The 16,861-nt window shown below is 49.6% G+C and overlaps 1 protein-coding gene across 26 annotated transcripts in view; it reads left to right on the top strand.

The window, feature by feature from the left end:
* Positions 1 to 11,577, top strand: part of C2CD2L (C2CD2 like) — a 36,245-nt gene extending 24,668 nt beyond the window's left edge. For 3 of the 26 annotated variants that reach the window (XM_082330806.1, XM_082330805.1, XM_082330808.1), the window contains 8 exons: positions 529 to 650; positions 3,059 to 3,169; positions 4,267 to 4,397; positions 4,717 to 7,898; positions 8,633 to 8,883; positions 9,059 to 9,168; positions 9,618 to 9,846; positions 9,962 to 11,577. Coding sequence is in view for 2 of the 26 variants with exons in the window: in XM_082330805.1 (XP_082186931.1) it covers positions 529 to 533 (5 nt within the window). In the remaining 24 variants the exon portion in view is untranslated. Of the gene's footprint in view, positions 1 to 528; positions 651 to 2,401; positions 2,515 to 2,679; positions 3,023 to 3,058; positions 3,180 to 3,474; positions 3,685 to 4,263; positions 4,398 to 4,716; positions 7,899 to 8,632; positions 8,884 to 9,058; positions 9,169 to 9,617; positions 9,847 to 9,961 lie in introns of those variants that run through there. The other 23 variants (XM_082330793.1, XM_082330786.1, XM_082330813.1 and 20 more) reach the window with 23 other exon arrangements.
* Positions 11,578 to 16,861: the final 5,284 nt, after the last annotated feature.

Raw genomic sequence — 16,861 nt, forward strand, 5'->3', positions numbered from 1 at the left:
CGCACCTCTCGCGAGCGGCCTCTGGCCGGCGCATGCGCGGTGCCCGGGAGCAGCATGGCGGCGGCGGCGGGCCCGGACCGCCGGTGTGGCGAGCGAGACCCTTGGGCGGCCGCGAGCTCGGCGCTGTCTCCCGCCCGCCCGGGGGTAGTGGGACGGCGGAGCTCGGCACCGCGGTGCGCGGGAGCTGTCGGGAGCGGGCCAGGGCCCTGCCCGTACCCCGTTCGCTTGCGAGTCCCGTTGCCGCCCCGGGTGCCCGTGGACACGGGCTGCCGGGAGCCCCGGAGAAGGGCGGTGTCGCGGAGGCCCGTGGGGCGGTTCCAGCCTGGGGTGAACAAAGGTAACTGCCGGTAACAGTTGCTCGTTCTTTTCGTCTCCCGGAGTGGCCCTGAGGACTGAGTTCTCCGTTCCTCCTCTGGGGGTGTCGCTGGCTGCATCCGGCTTAGGTTTGCTTGTGTCGGCCCTGGCTTGCCTTGTTGTTGCAGTGGGGTGTGCGAAAAGGTAAAGGTCTAATACTTGCTGTCTTTTTAGACTAGCTCCTGTGACTGAAGTTGAAGAGGACAGAAAAAGGCAAACCGGCTGAAGAATGAAGCGAAATGGATCCAACTCGAAGCCACCTCCGTCAGCAGGACAGAGAAACCCTGCCTCTTTGGGTGAGGAACGATCCCAGTTAATAGCCCTCGGCAGACTATATCACTAACATATAACGCAGGATCTGTATATGTATCCAAAGGTACAGGATGTCCGCGTGTTTTGTGTGTGAGTGAGAGAGAGAGATGCTATATATCTATGAACTCTCACATTAAAAGAGCTGTAAGACACTAGCTGTACTCTCTTAGATGGATGACAGTTGAGTAACCTGAGTTACAGAAGGGGGAGAGAGAATCGTTCAAATCGTACTTACCTGTACTCCTTTTCTCTCTATTATGTCCAGCTCCCTGTCCCTCTCTTTATTCCTTGTTCCTGGTCTCCGTCGCTCTTTTTGTTGCTCCGCCTCTCTGTCCTTCTCCGTGCCCCTGTTTTTTCCCCTGGTCCATCTCTGTCCTGCTCCCCGTCCCTCTTTTTCTGTCCCTGTTCCTCTGTGCTCTTTCCTGCCCCTGTCCTTCCCCCTCACCAATTCTCTGTCATTCTCCCTGCCAGCCCCCTGCCACCGTCTCTCCTCTTGACTGTCCTGATTGCTGTCCCTCCCTTTTTTTCCTGTATTTTATTTTTTGGCTGCCTGTCCTTCAGCTTTTATTATATTCCTCCTTTCCTTCTTTTCTCCTATTCCTCTGTTCTTCTGCCTGACTGTCTCTTTTCTTTCTATGTCTGCTTTTATCAAGATCTCTAACCCTATATTTTTATTTCCTGTCTGTCCTGTGTCACGTTACTTTTACATTTTTTTAATATATCTACTTTTATCCATTGCACTGTCTGTGCTTTTTTTATGTCACTCTAGGCTGTACCCTGTTGCTCTTTAAATTTTGTTTCTGTGTCTTTGTTTATTTAGTTTGCTGTGCCTGTTTTTTAATTTTTTCCTTTGTTTCCTGAATCTCATTGCTTTTTAATTTTTTTTCCTCCGGCCGCTTTTATCCTATTCCTGTCCCTATTTTTTAATACTTTCTTGTCTGCTGGGTACTCTCTCAATTTTTCAATTTTTTTTCCTATGTCTGCTTTTATCTAGTTTTCTGTCCCTATTTTTGAATTTTTTTGTCCGAAGCCTTCCTTTGTCCATCAGCACCCCTCAACATCCCTCTCCTCACAGTCACAATGCCTCCTGAGACCTTCCTCATTCTCCACAGCACTTTGTAGCACTTCATCTCTTTTTCCATCTCTGTTCTGTCAGAGCCTTCTGTCTTTCTTTGCTACGTGTAATTTTTGATAATAATATTGCTATTGCATTTAATGAGCTATGTAGTTTAGTATGGCATCTGTCCTTTTCTATCTACGCCCCAGAAAAATTAAGTTTAATCTCCTATCCGGTCACGTTGCTGTTGCAATAGATGTAGTTGTAGTAAAAGAGCTGGCATCGGCGTTTCCAGCAAGGGTTGTTTTCTCTGTTCAGTGCTTTGCACGCTGTAAGATTAAGGCAGAGCCACAGCCTCTCCTCAGGGAGCTCATTCTGCTCCTGGGCTTCTCTGGAGTCAGTGCTCTGCCGTTCTTTCAGTCGATTGCAGCTTTTGAGCTAGGCTATTTGGGCAGCTGTGTTTTGACATTTAGAGAGGCGCAGGTGTCTGCCTGAGGTAAGGGCTTCAGGACCAGTCAAGGTTCAACAGCATATAGAGTAGACAGTAGACTTGTGTGCAGCTTTTTTTTTTTTTTTTCAGGTTAGTAATTTTGTATTGAGTGTTCAGAGGTGGCATGATGGTTTAATAGTATGTTTTCGGGTTTGTGGTTTTTTTTTTTTTTTTCCTCTTTCTCTAAGTGCTTTGTATTTTTTGGACTTCCTGACTTTATTGAAGATGGAACCTTGTTTTTTTCACCAGTTTTGCTGCATACCGTGCAAGTTGTTGACACCATCTCTTAATAGGACTGATGGTGAGATGATCTAGCAGGGGTTAGGCGGGCATCTTGTATGCATCTGTATATGGAGTTTTAGCGTTTCTCAAGACAGCAGCAGGGACATAAGGCGTGGTGTCTTTCAGGGTATGGGACAGCTCATCGCTTTTCCCGTTCGCTGACAGAGTACCGTGTTTTCCCTAGAACCTTTGCAGCTTGCGGCAGGCCCTTCGTGGATTATAGGCATCGGGACTTCACTTTATTTTTGGGCCTGAAGCAGAGCCCGGAGTCTGTGGGAAGACAGAAGAGAGGAGGTGCTCGCAAAATGCAGGGCACAGCTGGGAAGAGCAGCTCCTGAGGAGCGGCCGACACAGGGGGTTCAGGGGTGCAAATACAGTGCTGGACCTGTCGGGAAGGAGTGGGCTTTCTTCCCTGAAAGTTCAGGAGAAGAGAAGGTGTTTCTCAAGTTTTGGGAGCGTGGGGTGGTTGGGAAAGGGAGGTGGGTTCATCAGCCTTTCTCAGACGGGTTTTGCGGTTGGATTTGGGTTTCGCCGAGGTCTGTTCTGTTTTTGTCTCTCCATAGGCGACAGGAGGTACAACAAAGTCACGAGAGACGCAGCGTACGCTGTCCGGGCCTCCGCATCGCAGCGTGCGGGACCAAATGTCAGACAAGTCTTACCTCGGAAAGCGTTAGGTACGTTAAGGTACATTAAAATATAGCGTATATTATGATATACTGTGGCGCGTGCCCCCCTGTGCCGGCCTTTGCCGGCTACGGCGTCTTTGTTTCCAGTAAGGTTGCTTCTCTGTTCAGTGCCTTGCATGCTGTAAGCTTAAGGCAGATGAGCAAACTCCCTGCCTCTCCTCTGGCCGCCTTTGTGCCTTCTGGTCATTTGCCCCACCCCTTTCTCAGGGGATTTTGGGAAGGGTGGTGGGCGGGGCCCGGGGTACCTGTACTCTATGTGTTCTCCTTTGTTCCTGGTCTAAATATTTCTGAAGGTGTTGCTGCTGTGGGTTTGCAATTTGTGTTACACTCTTTTTGTGGAGTTCAAGTTATGGATCACTTGTACTGTGGCAAAGCGTCAAGATACGGTTTTCAGTTCAAAGCTTCAGAAATTACGTTCGCTGAAATCAGCGTAGGTGAAACTGATCTGGAGCGTGCATCTCTGCTCGCAGGGAGGCTCGGTGGCTCCTTGTCAAAACGGCAAGGTGTGTGTGGACATCCGTAGGGTCATGCTCGGGGTCTGAGAGCGTTATGTATTTTTGCTGTTGGAAGATGGAATAGAGCGTGTGCCTATTAAATGTAAGGACAGTCAAAAGCTGGGAGGGACCCTAAGCGGGTTTGGTGGTGCAACTGCAGTTTTGAACGATCTTGAGTGTTGGGAGAAACGGCCTGAAAAAAAATCATTCCTTTTTTGCAAGGAGTCAGTTCACCAGGACAGATGGGTTGCTGTACCCTTTAACAAAAAATGTTCAACTTGGGATATATGGGGTGAGGAAGTCTTGGCTATACGTAGGCTTGAGAAAATATATATAGGTATCTGTGTCTGTCACCTGCGTGTATCTATGAAAGTGGTTCTAGTGAAACTAAAGCTACCAATGTGTCGAAAAAAGGCACGGTTATCTAAAAAAATGCAAAAGCTGTGGTGGCCTGTATCAACAGCTGTCCCAAAGATGATGCAAATTACTTTTTCCTCCACACAGTTGTTGTCTTCACAAACCTTCACAAAAAAAGGAAGCTTTAGATTCCTACCCAGCTTTATGCTGAAGGTTTTTTTCCTCTCTCAGCAGAATGTCAGCTGCCACCATTTCGCCACGGTCGCCCTTTTTTCTGCCATGAAAGTGCAAGACAGATGGAAAGGATCCATAGTGGTCTGCGAGTACAAGGCACGTCTGTGATGCGTGTCTGCATTTTTCCTAAGGTACTCGTAATATGGACTTTAAGGTTAACGTTAAGAATGTACCAACTCTCCTTCTATAGTTTTTCTATAAAATATTCTAACACAAATACTAAAAGTAAAATAAGGACTGTTCTGGAGCACGTTACGCCTATGTGAAGCTTGCTTCCCTCTGTTTATTTTATCTTCCTGAACGAATAGTCTTCTGTTTCTGTGTGTTTACTATTAAATGATACTGTGAAAATGATTTTGTATTAAAAGAGGGAAGAAACTGTTCTTAAGAGTTCAGATGTTCAGAAGAAGCAGACTTTGTTTTCGTGATAAAAGCTTTATGCTTTTTCAGTCAATACGTTTTTTAAATATGAGGGGCATCGCTGGGCATTATCTGCAGCGGATTCGTTCTCTGGTGTGGATATGTTCTCCGGAGCGGAATATCCGTTGCGGGTTATCCCAGGTGAGTTATCTGCTGTGGATTATGCCGGGTGGACCCCCTGGTGTAGGTCATCCCCACACGCGTCCCCCCGTGCAGCTTTCTACCCACACGTAGCCGAAATCCGTCCATGTCTGCCTCCTCCCCCCGTTCCCCTCTGCGTGTCTCTCCACCCTCCCAAATGCTTTCCACCCAAACGTCCCCCGCACAAGGTTTTTCCCCCTGTGCGAGGTTTTTTTTCCCCGTGACGTGCCCCCTCCATCTGCTGCCCTCCAGTCTCATGCCCCCGCTCCCCTGCTCCACCCCTCCCATAACCCCTTTGCTTCTGGACCCCTGGGGCGCTGCCCGCGCCCCCCATCTGCCCATTGCCCCCACCCAAAGTCCGACACGCCCCACTCGCTTCCCTGCACCCCGCTTCCACCTCACTCTCCCTGCTCCTATGTTTTGGATTTGTGCTGGAAAAAGTGTTGACAATACACAGAGGGATGTTTTAGTTACTGGTGAGCAGCGCTTGCACAGAGTCAAGGCGTTTTCTGCTCCTCACCCTGCCCTGCCAGCGAGTAGGCTGTGGGGGCACAGAAAGTTGAGGGGGGACACAGCTGGGACAGCTGACCCCAATGACCAAAGGGATATCCCACACCATATGATGTCATGTTCAGTAATAAAATGAGGGGGGAGGCTGGCAGGGGGGCTGCTCCTTGGGGACTGGCTGGGCATCGGTCAGTTTGTTGCGCGCAATTGTTTTCATTTGTATCGCTTGTCTTTCTTGGGGTTTATTTTTCTCTCTTTGTGGTTCCCCCCCCTTTTCCTTACTGGTGGGTGGCGGTTGTAGTTGTTGAACTCTTTTATTTCAACCCATGAGTTTTCTCACTTTTACCCTTCTGATTTTCCCCCCCCATCCCACTGGGGTAGTGGGAGGGGGGAGGGAGTGAGCGGTTGCGTGGGGCTTAGCTGCCGGCTGGGGTTAAACCGTGACACAAGGTCAGTTGCAAGCCCTGTCTGGCTAATGCTTTAGGCTCTCCTTGTTACTCCTGCCATCTTGATAGGCCGTCCTTGTTTTTCATTGCTACTTTATAGTGCCTTTTGCTCCGTAAGCAGCAGTACTCATGCCGTGGAAACATAGCTGTTTCCCAGCCTCTGGGAAGTAAGCGTGCCAAAGACAAAGAGCGAAACAGCCACGGCACAATCCACAGCAATTCTGCCTCTCAAGGGACCCAGCGGGCCCCTTCTCTTGCCTCTTACTCTGTCCAGCTAGGCTGGAAAGTGCGGTTGTTGCAGAAACTGCTACACCCTGTGACTCCAGGTTGTTAGCTTGGCCCTGTGTACAGGCTGCCGAGGTCATCGATTCTGCATGGGACGCAGGCAGCCTGCAGAGCTTTACTCCGAGCCATGCCTTTCCCCTTTGAGCTTTACACCGAGCCATGCCTTTCCCCTTTGGGCAGCAGTTCTGCTGCTGCTACAGGCAGCCACTTTCTCATGGGCAAGGGGCTGGGACGACCGGAGGGTGCTGCACGCTCCCGTCTGACTGAGACACTGTTCCCGGGGGACCTGGCGCAGGGAAAGGTGAGGGACTCTCCGCACTGCCGGTGGCTCTTCAGAAGGGAACCGCGCTCTGGTTTTAGCAGAAGAAGGTGTCACGGGCAGCCACTGTGCACAGCTGTTTGGCAGGTGTCTTGCTTGTTCGAGTAGAGGTGCATTTCTTGCCTTGCAGTCTCGATGCCAAAACAATTGGGGGGTTCAGGTTCCAAAAGCCTTTTGACATCAAAGCAAGATGACAGCTAGATTTCTACCAGCGCTGTATTTCAGCTGTGTTGCTAGCTGAAAATGGCTTGCAGGCCAGGAGATATTTAGAAGGGTCTGAAATACAGAAAGCAAGTGTTGAAGTGATTGTTTTAAGGTGGCAAATTAGGCAGCCGAAGGAACTGAGAAGCTTGCCTGACACATTGGCAGAACAGCCCATCCAGCCTATCGAGTATTGTGCGTTGCAGGCAGCAAAGTGCAGCTGCCACACTTGCTGGCAGGAGCGGCAGGGAGTGCAGAGCTGCGCTCCTGTACAGAGCAACAATGGAACCTCCAGGGCTCTACAGTCATCCGCTGAGGACGGCCAATATACCGACATGTCTCTTTGCTTTCCCTGTTTCGTGTCTAATTACTCGGCATGCTGGAGGGCAAGGTGGTAAGTAACATCATGCAGTGTCTCTTACCTGTGTGATCTTAGATCTTATCTAAGCCCTGCATGGGAAGCCTTGTGTGTATGCCAGATGAGGAGAACAGAGCACTGATAGCACAGAGGTGAGGAAAGGTGAAAAACCGCAACAAAGCCCAAGGATCACAGCATACCACTCATTTGCGGATCATCCATTTGCATCTGGTCTGCTCAGATGCACTGTTTCCCGATTAACATAGCTGCCCCTCTCACACCAAACAGCTTTCAGTATTACCTTCAGGATGCCATTTGTGTTACTTTAAAACAAAACAAAACAAAACAAAAATCTGTTGACTCGCTGCTATCACTCTCAGAACCCTGATAACACATGCAGTCCAATATAGCAATCCTGGGGGCTTACGCGGGGGGGGAACCCTATTCCGCAGGTTCGCTGTGCTGCTTCTCCTCCGTAGGTCACGGGGTGGAGGCATGAACGGAAACAGCCACCAGACTTTTAAAGGCCACAAATGCTCAAGGCAATTGGACGCTTTTTGGTACAGAGGCAAAGAATATTGCTGCCTGGGCTGTGAGTCGGAAACGGCTGAGAAATGGAAGCTCTGCTCCCAGGAAGAAGTTGGCGTCTTTGGTTGGTATCGCCTAGGGTGAAGGATCAGTCACGTCTCATTGTACGGAATACTCGGAAAACAATAATTAGCCTGATGCCGCCGCTTGGCGACCAAGCGTGGGTACTGCAGCTCAGAGTCTGCGCATGCGCGGTGGCGCGGTCTGCCGCCCTCGGGGCTGCCACCTGCCGACCAAAAGTCGGTACTGCCGCTCCGCGCCGGCGCACGCGCGGTGGCGGCGCCATCCGTGTAGTCCCCGCAGTCGGCGCCGGTAACGGCGGTGGGATCCTGCGGGGTGATGCCGCCGCGCTCGTTGCTGCCTCCCGGTAAGGAAACGCCGCTCCCGCCCCACGGGCGCGCTGTCGGCGGGCGCTCGGCCCGCAAAACGCGGACGGCGGCGCCGGTGCCGCCCCTGGGCAAGCGCCGCGCTCCGGGTGCTCTCTGCTGCTGCCGCCGCCGCCGCCGCCGCCTCCTCCGCTGCCGCCGTTTGCAGCGTGGTGGTTTGCCGGTCGCGATTGCCGGTGGTTGGTGAGGGCCAGGAGCACCGGGGAGGCGAGCGAGCCCCTTTGAGGGTGCAGGGGTGTCTCCTGCCCGCTGGCCGCCCCGGGGTGGTGGGACGGGAAGCTTCAACCCACCCGCTGCGGCAGGCTCTTGGTCTGCTGGAGGCGAGCTGGGCCAGGGCAGCCCCAGGGAGTTACCTAAAAGCTGATAGAAGGGAAGAGGGGAAGGAGGCAGATATCCCCTAGGCGCAGAGGCGGGGCGCCTCCCCGACTCGCCAGAGCTCCCCCTGAGCCTCTCCTGGCCCCGCTCACCCTGTGCAGCTGCCCCCTGCTCCAGCACCTCCCCTGAAGCCTGTCCGGTAGCCCCAGATCACCCCCAAGCCCTGTCCCGAAGACCACAAGCTGGCTCTCAAGTGGGCTGGATTCTCCCTTAATGCGGGTGCCGTTACCAGCAGTGCGGGGAAGGAGCAGCGTCTCCAGAAGCCCCGGCAGAAGGAAGGGCTTCGGCCAGGGGCGATCTACGGTAATAACGGTCGCTGCTTTTTCTTTCCCTGTTCCAGAGGCTGTCTGTTCTTCCCCGAGGATGCCTTTGACTGTACCCACCTCAGGCTCACATGGGTTGTCTCTGCCTGACCTCGCTCTCCTCGCGGCGTGGGGGCGAAAAGGGACGGGCGGAGCGCTTACTGGCTGCAGACAGGAGCTGCTGCGCCTGCATCTGGAGAGGCCGGAGAAAGGTAAAGAAGAAGAAATGGAAGGCCATCCCGCCGACAGCTGCCTCCTGCTGCAGGCAAGAGAGAGCCTGCCTCTCCAGGTGAGGAAGGATCCCTCTTTGTAGTCCACAGCAGGCCAGACCGCCAACGTGCACCACAGGGTCTGTATGCGTAACCCAAAGCGCGGTGCGGCCGCTTAGCGTGTGAGTGAGCGAGACTACGTGTCTAGGAAGCCTCGTTTCGTAAGAGCTGTGAGATGCCTATGTATTCTTTTAGGCAGAGGACAGCCAAGCGACCGGAGTTACGGAAAACGAAGGGAGAGGAGAAGGAGAAAGAAGCTTCTGAACTGGCCAGTTCTCACAGCAGTGCTGAGAGCGAGAGCTGCGGTGAGTGCCAGGCCCTCGGGGCCCTGTCACCCCTCTTCCGCGTCCTGGGCCCTCCCTACCTCTTCCCTCGTCCCCTCTCTTTTACACACTGCTGTGACTCTCCTCTCTATTCTCCTGTCCTGCTCCTTCACCCCCTTTTTTTATTCTCTGTCTCTGTCATCCAGTCATTGCTGTTTTTTCCTTTTCCATCTCTTTGTCCTGATCTGCATCCGTCTCTTTTTCCCCACAATGACTCTGGCCCGTTTCCTGGCGTTCTGTTCCTCTCTGCACCTGTAAGTGCCGTTCCATGTCCCTGTTTTTTTCCATTCCGTATCTCATCATCCCTGTCCTCCTTCCTGTTCATCTCTTACTCTCTCTGACCCTTTGTGCTGCTCTCCGCCCCATTTCTTTTCGTCCTTCGTCTTTCTGCAGGGCTCCTAATACCTCTCTCTTTGGCCTCGTTCTCCTAGTGGCACGGTCAAAAACAGACAGCTGGACGCTTCCTGGCTGTGGAGGGGAGCTGCCGCGGCTGAAGCTGGAGGGGCCAGAAAAGGGTAAAGCAGCTGAAGAATAAAATAAAAAGGAGCCAGCTGGCAGCTGCCTGCAGCTGCAGATGGGAGACAGCCTGCCTCTCGGAGCGAGGAAGGATCCCTCTTAGCGTAGTCCTTAGCAGATCCGATCGCCAGCGTGCACCGCAGGGTCCGTACACGTAACCGGAAGCACAGTACAGCCGTGTAGCGTGTGTGCGTGTGAGGCTACGTATCTGGAAAGCCTTATATTGTGAGAGCTGTAAGACACCGATCTATTCTCTTAGGTGGATGACAGTTGAGCGACGGGGCGGGGGAGAGACAGAGAGAGAGAGAGAGAGAGAGAGAGAGAGACACGTCGGAACTGTCAAATTCTCCCAGCAGCTTTGAGAGCGGGAGCTGCGGTGAGTCCTGCACCCTTGGGGCCGCGTCGTCCCTTTTCTGCATCCCGGTCCCTCCCTGCCCCCCCTTCTCTTTCTCTCGCTGCTGTCATATTTTTGCTTCCCTGCACTTCTCCCTTCCTCGTTCTCCAAGTCCCCGTCTTTCTCTGTTGTTACGCCTCTATGTTTTCTTTTTTTTCTCTACGCTTCTGTTCTCTGTCCCTCTTTTTTTCATCCTCTATCTCTCTTGCAGTCCATAACTAATTTTGTTTTTCTCCATCTATCTGTCTGTCCCCCTAACCCAACTTTTAAAATTTCTCTCCGTCTGCCCTTTAGCCCTTCACAATTCCCACCCCACCACCTCTCTCTGTTTGTCTCCGTGTCCCTATTTTTTTAATCCCTCTATCTCTGCCCTGTATTCTAGATATAGTTTTTCTTTCTCTCATTCCAGGTCCCTGTCCCTACCTTTTAATTTCTTCCCTCTCTGTCCCATAGCCCGTTTTGGTCTTTATTGTTCTCTCTCTGTCCAGCTCCCTGTCCCTATTTGTTAATTCCTTTGTCTCTCCCCTTCAGCTCATTGAGTTTTTTTGGCATTTCTCAGTTCATCTCTGTCAATTTCACTGTCCCCTTTTTAAAATCCTCCCTCTCTGCCCTGTGGCCCATCACTATTCTTTGTTTATCTCTCTCAGTCTGGTTCCCTGTCGCTTCCTTCTCTCTGGCCTGTAGCCCATTGCTATTTTTTTTCCCCTGTGGCTCCCTTTCCCTATTTTTTCAATCCCCCTTCTCTGCCCTGTAGCCGATGGCTGTTGGATTGGGTTTATGTTTTTTAACAAGGTTTTGTTAGCTGTGGCGGGGGTAGGGGCTGCAGGGGTGGGTTCTGTGAGAAGACACCAATAGTTGCCCCAATGTTGGGCACAGCCAGTTCCGGCCAGATCTGCCGCCGGTCCAAGCTGAGCCCATCGGCAACACTGGTTGTGCCTCTGGGATGGACATTTGAGAAGGGGAAAAAGTGCTGCGCAGAAGCTGTGATAGAGAAAACGTGAGCGTGAAACAGCCCCGCAGACGCCAAGGTCGGCGAAGAAGGAGGGAGAGGAGGTGCTCCAGGTACCGGAGCAGAGATTCCCCAGCAGCCTGTGGTGAAGGCCATGGTGAGACAGGTCGTCCCCTCTACAGCCCGTGGAGGACCCCGTGCCGCAGCAGGTGGATGTGCCTGAAGGAAGCTGTGACCCCATGGAGAGCTTGTGCTGGAGCAGGCTCCTGGCAGCACCTGTGGCCCTGTGGCAGGGACCTCACACCGGAGCAGAAGAAGAGGCTGAGGAAGAAGGAGTGGCAGAGACGACATGCAATGAACTGAGTGCGACCCCTGCTCCCTGTCCCCCTGCGTTGCTTGGGGGTGGGATGTAGGGAAGCCAGGAGTGAAGATGAGCCCAGGAAAAAAGAGCGGGGCGTTTTTTAGATTTGTTCTTATTTCTTGTTGTCTTACTCTTGATTTTGATTGACAATAAATTGAATTAATTACCCCAGGTTGAATCTGTTTTGTCTGTGACAGTAATTGGTGAGCGATCTCTTTGTCTTTATCTCGACCTGCAAGCTGCTTTGTTGTATTTTCTTCCCCTGTCTTGTCGAGGAGGGGGAGCAATAGAGCGGCTTGGTGGGCACCCGGTGGCCAATGGTTTCCTTCTATCGGGCTCCCTGTCCCTATTTTTTATTTCTTGCCTGTGTTTTTTGTACCCCATCGCTTTTGAAACTTTCTATCTCTCCATCCCCTTTTTTTTTTTTTTTTATCTTGCATATGTTTCTCAAACCCAGTTGCTTTTCAAATTTTCTTCCTATGTCTCCCTCTATGCATCTCCGTGTACTTATTTTTTAATTCTCATGTATGATTCTTGTATCCTGTCGTTTTCAAAATTTTCCTTCTAGGTGTCCCTTATCCATCTCCTTGTCTCTAATTCTTAAGTCTTCCCTCTCTGTCCTCTACCCTGTCACTTTTTACACTTTCTTTCTACATCTCCCTCTTTATAGCTCCCTGTCCCTATTTGTTAGTTCTTCCCTATGTTTCTTGTACCCTGTTGCTTTTAGAAAATTTTCTTTCTACATCTACCTCTATCCGGCTGTTTCTATTTTTTCTTTCTTGCCTACGTTTTCTTCTTCTATCGCTTTAGAATTTTCCCCTATCCCTCGTCTTGTCTCTGTCTTGTCCTGCTGGTCCCTTCTGCCTCTCTCTCCAGCTCTCTCTGTCTCTTATTTATTCCTCCATCTCTTTCCTTGTTTCCCCCTGCAGTTTCTCTGCTTGCCTCTCTCTACACAGTCGACCTGCTCCCCATTCCTCTCTTGTTCACAGCGTCCCATTTTCTGGCTCCCTGTCGCACACCTCTTCTCTGTGTCCCTCTGTCCTTCCTCCCGCTTTTCTCTTGCCTTTTCTCCCTCTGTCCTGCTGCATTTGGGCACTGAGCCTTGCAGCCAACTCGCTGCTGGGATTTCTTACGTGCGTTAATGAATAAACTTTTCCTGCCTCGTCTGTGCCCCTGGATGTGTTTGCAGCCCCTGGGTGCAGAGCATGTGGCTGTGGAGAGGTGCGGGGGAGGGGATGATGTGCTGTGGGGCTTGGGCAACGGACCCTGTTCTCGATGGCCTCCAGCTGGGGCAGCCCCAGGAGTGGCCAGTGAGGCTGAGGATGGGGCTGGCCCTGCTGCGTGAAGGGGCTCTAGCTGTAAAGGGGGCTGCCTGGGCACCCCTGCTTGAGGAGGGAAGCCAAGGGGGTTCCTGCAGGCAGGTGCCTCCCACAAGGAATGGCCAGTCCCTGTGGTGAAGCGGGAGCCCTCCGAGCCGTCCCCGACAGAGCAGACACCAGCACACGGTGCTAGGAGCTCGGTGCCTCTGTCGGCTACGCGCGTGAGCCACCGTGTATCGAGGAAGCCTTGCGGATGAGGAGCATTGAGGCGTCTGCTGCGCGCTGCTGAATGGGTGAGGGGCAGGTGGGCGGCACGGCAGAGAAGGAAGGGGCAGAGAGAGAAGCGTCGGGCCGGTGAAGGTCTCCTGCCGGCACCGGGAGCTGCGGTGAGTCACGCGTCTTCTCCTCTGCGTCCCGGCCTGTCTCTGCCACCCTTCTCCAGATGTCTGCCTGCCTCCCTTCCTCCGTCTCCCTCTCTGCCTACCTACCTGTATGGCTCCCCAAAACTTGTTACTCTTCTGCCAACTCTGCACCAGTACCCTGTTGCCTTTTAAATTTTTTCTATGTGTCTCCCTAATCGGCTCCCTCTCCCTGTTTTTCAGTTTTTCTGCGCTGCCTTGTACCCCATTACTTTTAAAATTTCATTTCTATATCTCCCCCTATCCAGCTCCCTGACCCTTTTTTTAAATACCTTCCTCTGGTCTGTACCCCACCGCTTTTCAAACTTTCTTTCTATGCCTCCCTCTATTTGGCTCCATTTCCCTGTTTTTTTTTTTTTCTTCTCACTCTTTCCTTTACCCCGTCGGTTTTAAAATGTTCTTTATACATATGTGTCTCTCTCACCGGCTCCCTGGCCTTATTTTTCAATTCTCACCTGTGCGAATTGTGCCCCATCGCTTTCTGAATGTGCTTTCTCTTTGTCCCTCTATCTTCCGCTCTGTCTCTCTTTTAAAATTCTTTCCTGCGTTTCCTGTCCCCCACCAATTTCTAATTTCTCCATGTATGCCCCCATCCATCTCTCTGTCATTATTTGTTAATGTTTTCCTATCTGTCCTGTACCCCGTGGCTTTTTAAGTTTTATTTCTATATGTCTCCCGCTATGCGGCTCACTGTCCCTATTTTTTTAATCCCTCCCTTTGGTTGGGGAAGGGTCTGTCCGGGCACGCCTGCCTGAGGGAGCTGATGAAGGGGAACTGTCCAAGGAGGGAATCCAAGGGGGTCCCGCAGGCAGCCGCCTCCAGCAAGGAATGGCCAGAGCCTGCAGCGAAGAAGGATCCCTCTGAGCCGTCCCTGATAGAGTGTGCCGCCAGCACGCGGTGCCGGGAGCTCGGTGCCTCTGTCGGTCGTGCATGTGAGCCGCTGGGAAGCCTTGCGGTGGAGGAGCGTTGAGGCGCCCGCCACCGAGGCAGAGAGAAAAACGTTGGGGTGGTGAAGGCCTCCCGCCCGTGCCGGGAGCTGCGTCGAGTCGCGTGTTCTCTCGTGTGCGTCCCGGTCCAGCTCTGCTGCCCTTCCCCGGATCTCTGCCTGCCTGCCTCCCTGCCTGTCCCTGCTTCTGTCTCCCTCTCTGCCGGCCCGCCCGCCTGTCCGGCTCCCAAAAACTTGTTGCTCTTCTGCCAACTCTGCCCTGTACCGCTTCACCTATTAATTTTTTTTCTATGTTTTCCTCTCTGCGGTTCCCTCTCCTATTTTTTAACGCTTCCCTGTGTTTTCTGTACCCCGTTGCGTTTCAATTTCTCTTTCTACGTTTCCCTCTCTCAGGCACCCTGTCCCTATTTTTTAATTCCTCCCTCTGTCCTGCACCCCGTCGCTTTTTTAATTTTCTCGCTGTTGTTCCTTCTATGCATCTCCCCGTCCCTGTTTTTTTAATATTCCCATGTTTCTTGTACCTGATAGCTGTTTAAATTTTCTTTCTACGTTGTCCTCTATCCATCTCCCTGTCCCTATGTTTTACTTCTTGTCTATGTTTCTTGTACTCAGTTGCTTTTAAAAATTCCTTCTAGGTCTCCCTCTGTCTGGCTCCCTTTCTTGTTTTTTTTTTTGATTCTTCCCTATATTTCTTGTACCCTGTTGCTATTTAATTTCTCTTTCAAGAATTCCTTTTATCTGGCTCCCTTTCCCTAAATTTTAATTCCTCCCTTTCCTCCATGTACCCTCTCACTTTTAAAATTTCCTTTCAATGTTTCCTTCTATTTTCATCCCTGTCCCTATTTTTTAATTCCTCCCTTTCTGTCCTGTACCCAGTTACTTTAAAAATTTTCTTTCTATGTCTCCATTCATTTAGTTTCCTGTCCTTCTCTTTAAGTGTTTTCCTGTCGATACTACGCTCTGTCAGTTTTTAATTTTGTTTCTATGGCTACTTTTACCCAGTTCTCTGTCTTTATTTTCCGATTTTCTCCTGTCTGTCCTGTACCCTGTCGCTTCTTCAATTTTATTTCTATGTCTGATTTTATCAAGCTCCCTATCTGTATTTTTTTAATTCTTTCCTGTGTTGCCTTTTAGATATACTTTTAGGTGTGTCTATTTTTTCCCCATTTTTATTTTTTAATTTATTCTTGTCTGTCTTTAAAGCCATCGCATTTCACGTTTTCGTTCTAAGTCTATCTGCTTTGCTGTCTGTATTTTTTATGTTTTCCTGTCTCTCCTCTACCCCGTAGCTTTTAAAATTTTCTTTCCGTGTCTCCTTTGACCAATTCACTGCCTTTTTTATTTGTTTCTCATCTGTCCTGTACCTAATTGCTTTTGAAATTTTCTTCCTATGTTGCTCTGTATTTTTCTCCCTATTCTTATTTTGTAATTTTTCCTTGCCTTTTCTTAATGGCTCTGCTTTTATAATTTTCTTCCTATGTCTCTCTCTCTCACCCTACCCTTATTTTAAAAATTGTTTCTTGTCTTTCCTTAATGCCTTTGCTTTTAAAATTTTCTTTCCGTGTCAACTTTTATCCAGTTTTCTGTCCCCATTTTTATTTTTTGCCCTGCCTGTCCTTTACCCGGTTGCTTTTAAAATTTTCTTTCTATGCCTACTTTAACCATTTCACTGTCTGTCTTTTTAAATGTTTTGCTGTCTGTCCTGAACCCCGTTGCTTTTTCAGTTTTCATTCTAGGTCTACTTTTATCGAGATCCCTATCCGTATTTTAAAATTTGTTCCTGTGTGTTGTGTACCCTGTCACCTTTTAAGTTAAATTTCCACGTGCGTTTTAAATAAAAAAGAAATTCAAATTTTCTTTCTCTATTTCTCTTTTAATTTGCTGCCCCTGTTTTTTAATTTTCCCCTTTATTTCCCTAATCCACGTTGCTTTTAAAATGTTCTTTCTATGCCTCCTTTTTCCCCTTCGATGTCTTTATTTTTAATTATTTCTTCTCTTTCCTTAGCGCCCTCGCTTTTTAAATTTTATTTCTACATCTCTGTTTCAGTTCACCGTCGACGTTAATTAATTTTTTTCCTTATTTCTTTAATCACCATTGCTTTTAAAATTTTCTGTCTACTTCTATTCTGTTTGCTGTCTTTATATGTAATGATTTTTTGCCTTTCCTTAGTGCCATCGCTTTTTAAAATTTCTATTTGTGTCTGCGTCGTAGTGGGCCGTTGCTATTTTTTAGCACTTTCTTCTCTTAATCCTTTGGCTTTTAAAATGTTCTACTTTTATCATCTCGTTCGCTGTTATTAGACTTAATTATTTTTTCTTGTTTTTTTTTCTTAGTGCCATCGCTTTTACGATTTTATTTCTACACCTCTGTTTTAGTTCACCATTGTGATTTACTAATTTTTTTGTTATTTCCTTAATCCTATTTGCTCCTAAAATTTTCTGTCTACTTTTATTCTGTTCGCTGTCTTTATTTTTTTATTAATTTCTTGTATTTATTAGCGCCTTTAATCTTTAAATTTTCTTTCTACGTGTCTGTTTTAGTTTGCTGTCCCCATTTCATAACTTTTTTCTTCATTGCCCTAATTCCCATCGCTATTTAAGTTTTTTACTTTATTTTGCTGTCTTTATTTTTTAATTCTATCTTGTCTTTCCTTAGCGCCCTCGCTTTTGAAATTTCGTTTCTGCATCTCTGCTTTAGTTTGCTGTCGCTATTTTTAATTTTTTTCCTTATTTTCTAATCACCGTTGCTTTTAAATTTTTCTGTCTCCTTT

The sequence above is a fragment of the Platalea leucorodia genome (assembly GCF_965183815.1).
Source record: "Platalea leucorodia genome assembly, chromosome: 20".
Lineage (NCBI taxonomy): Eukaryota > Metazoa > Chordata > Aves > Pelecaniformes > Threskiornithidae > Platalea > Platalea leucorodia.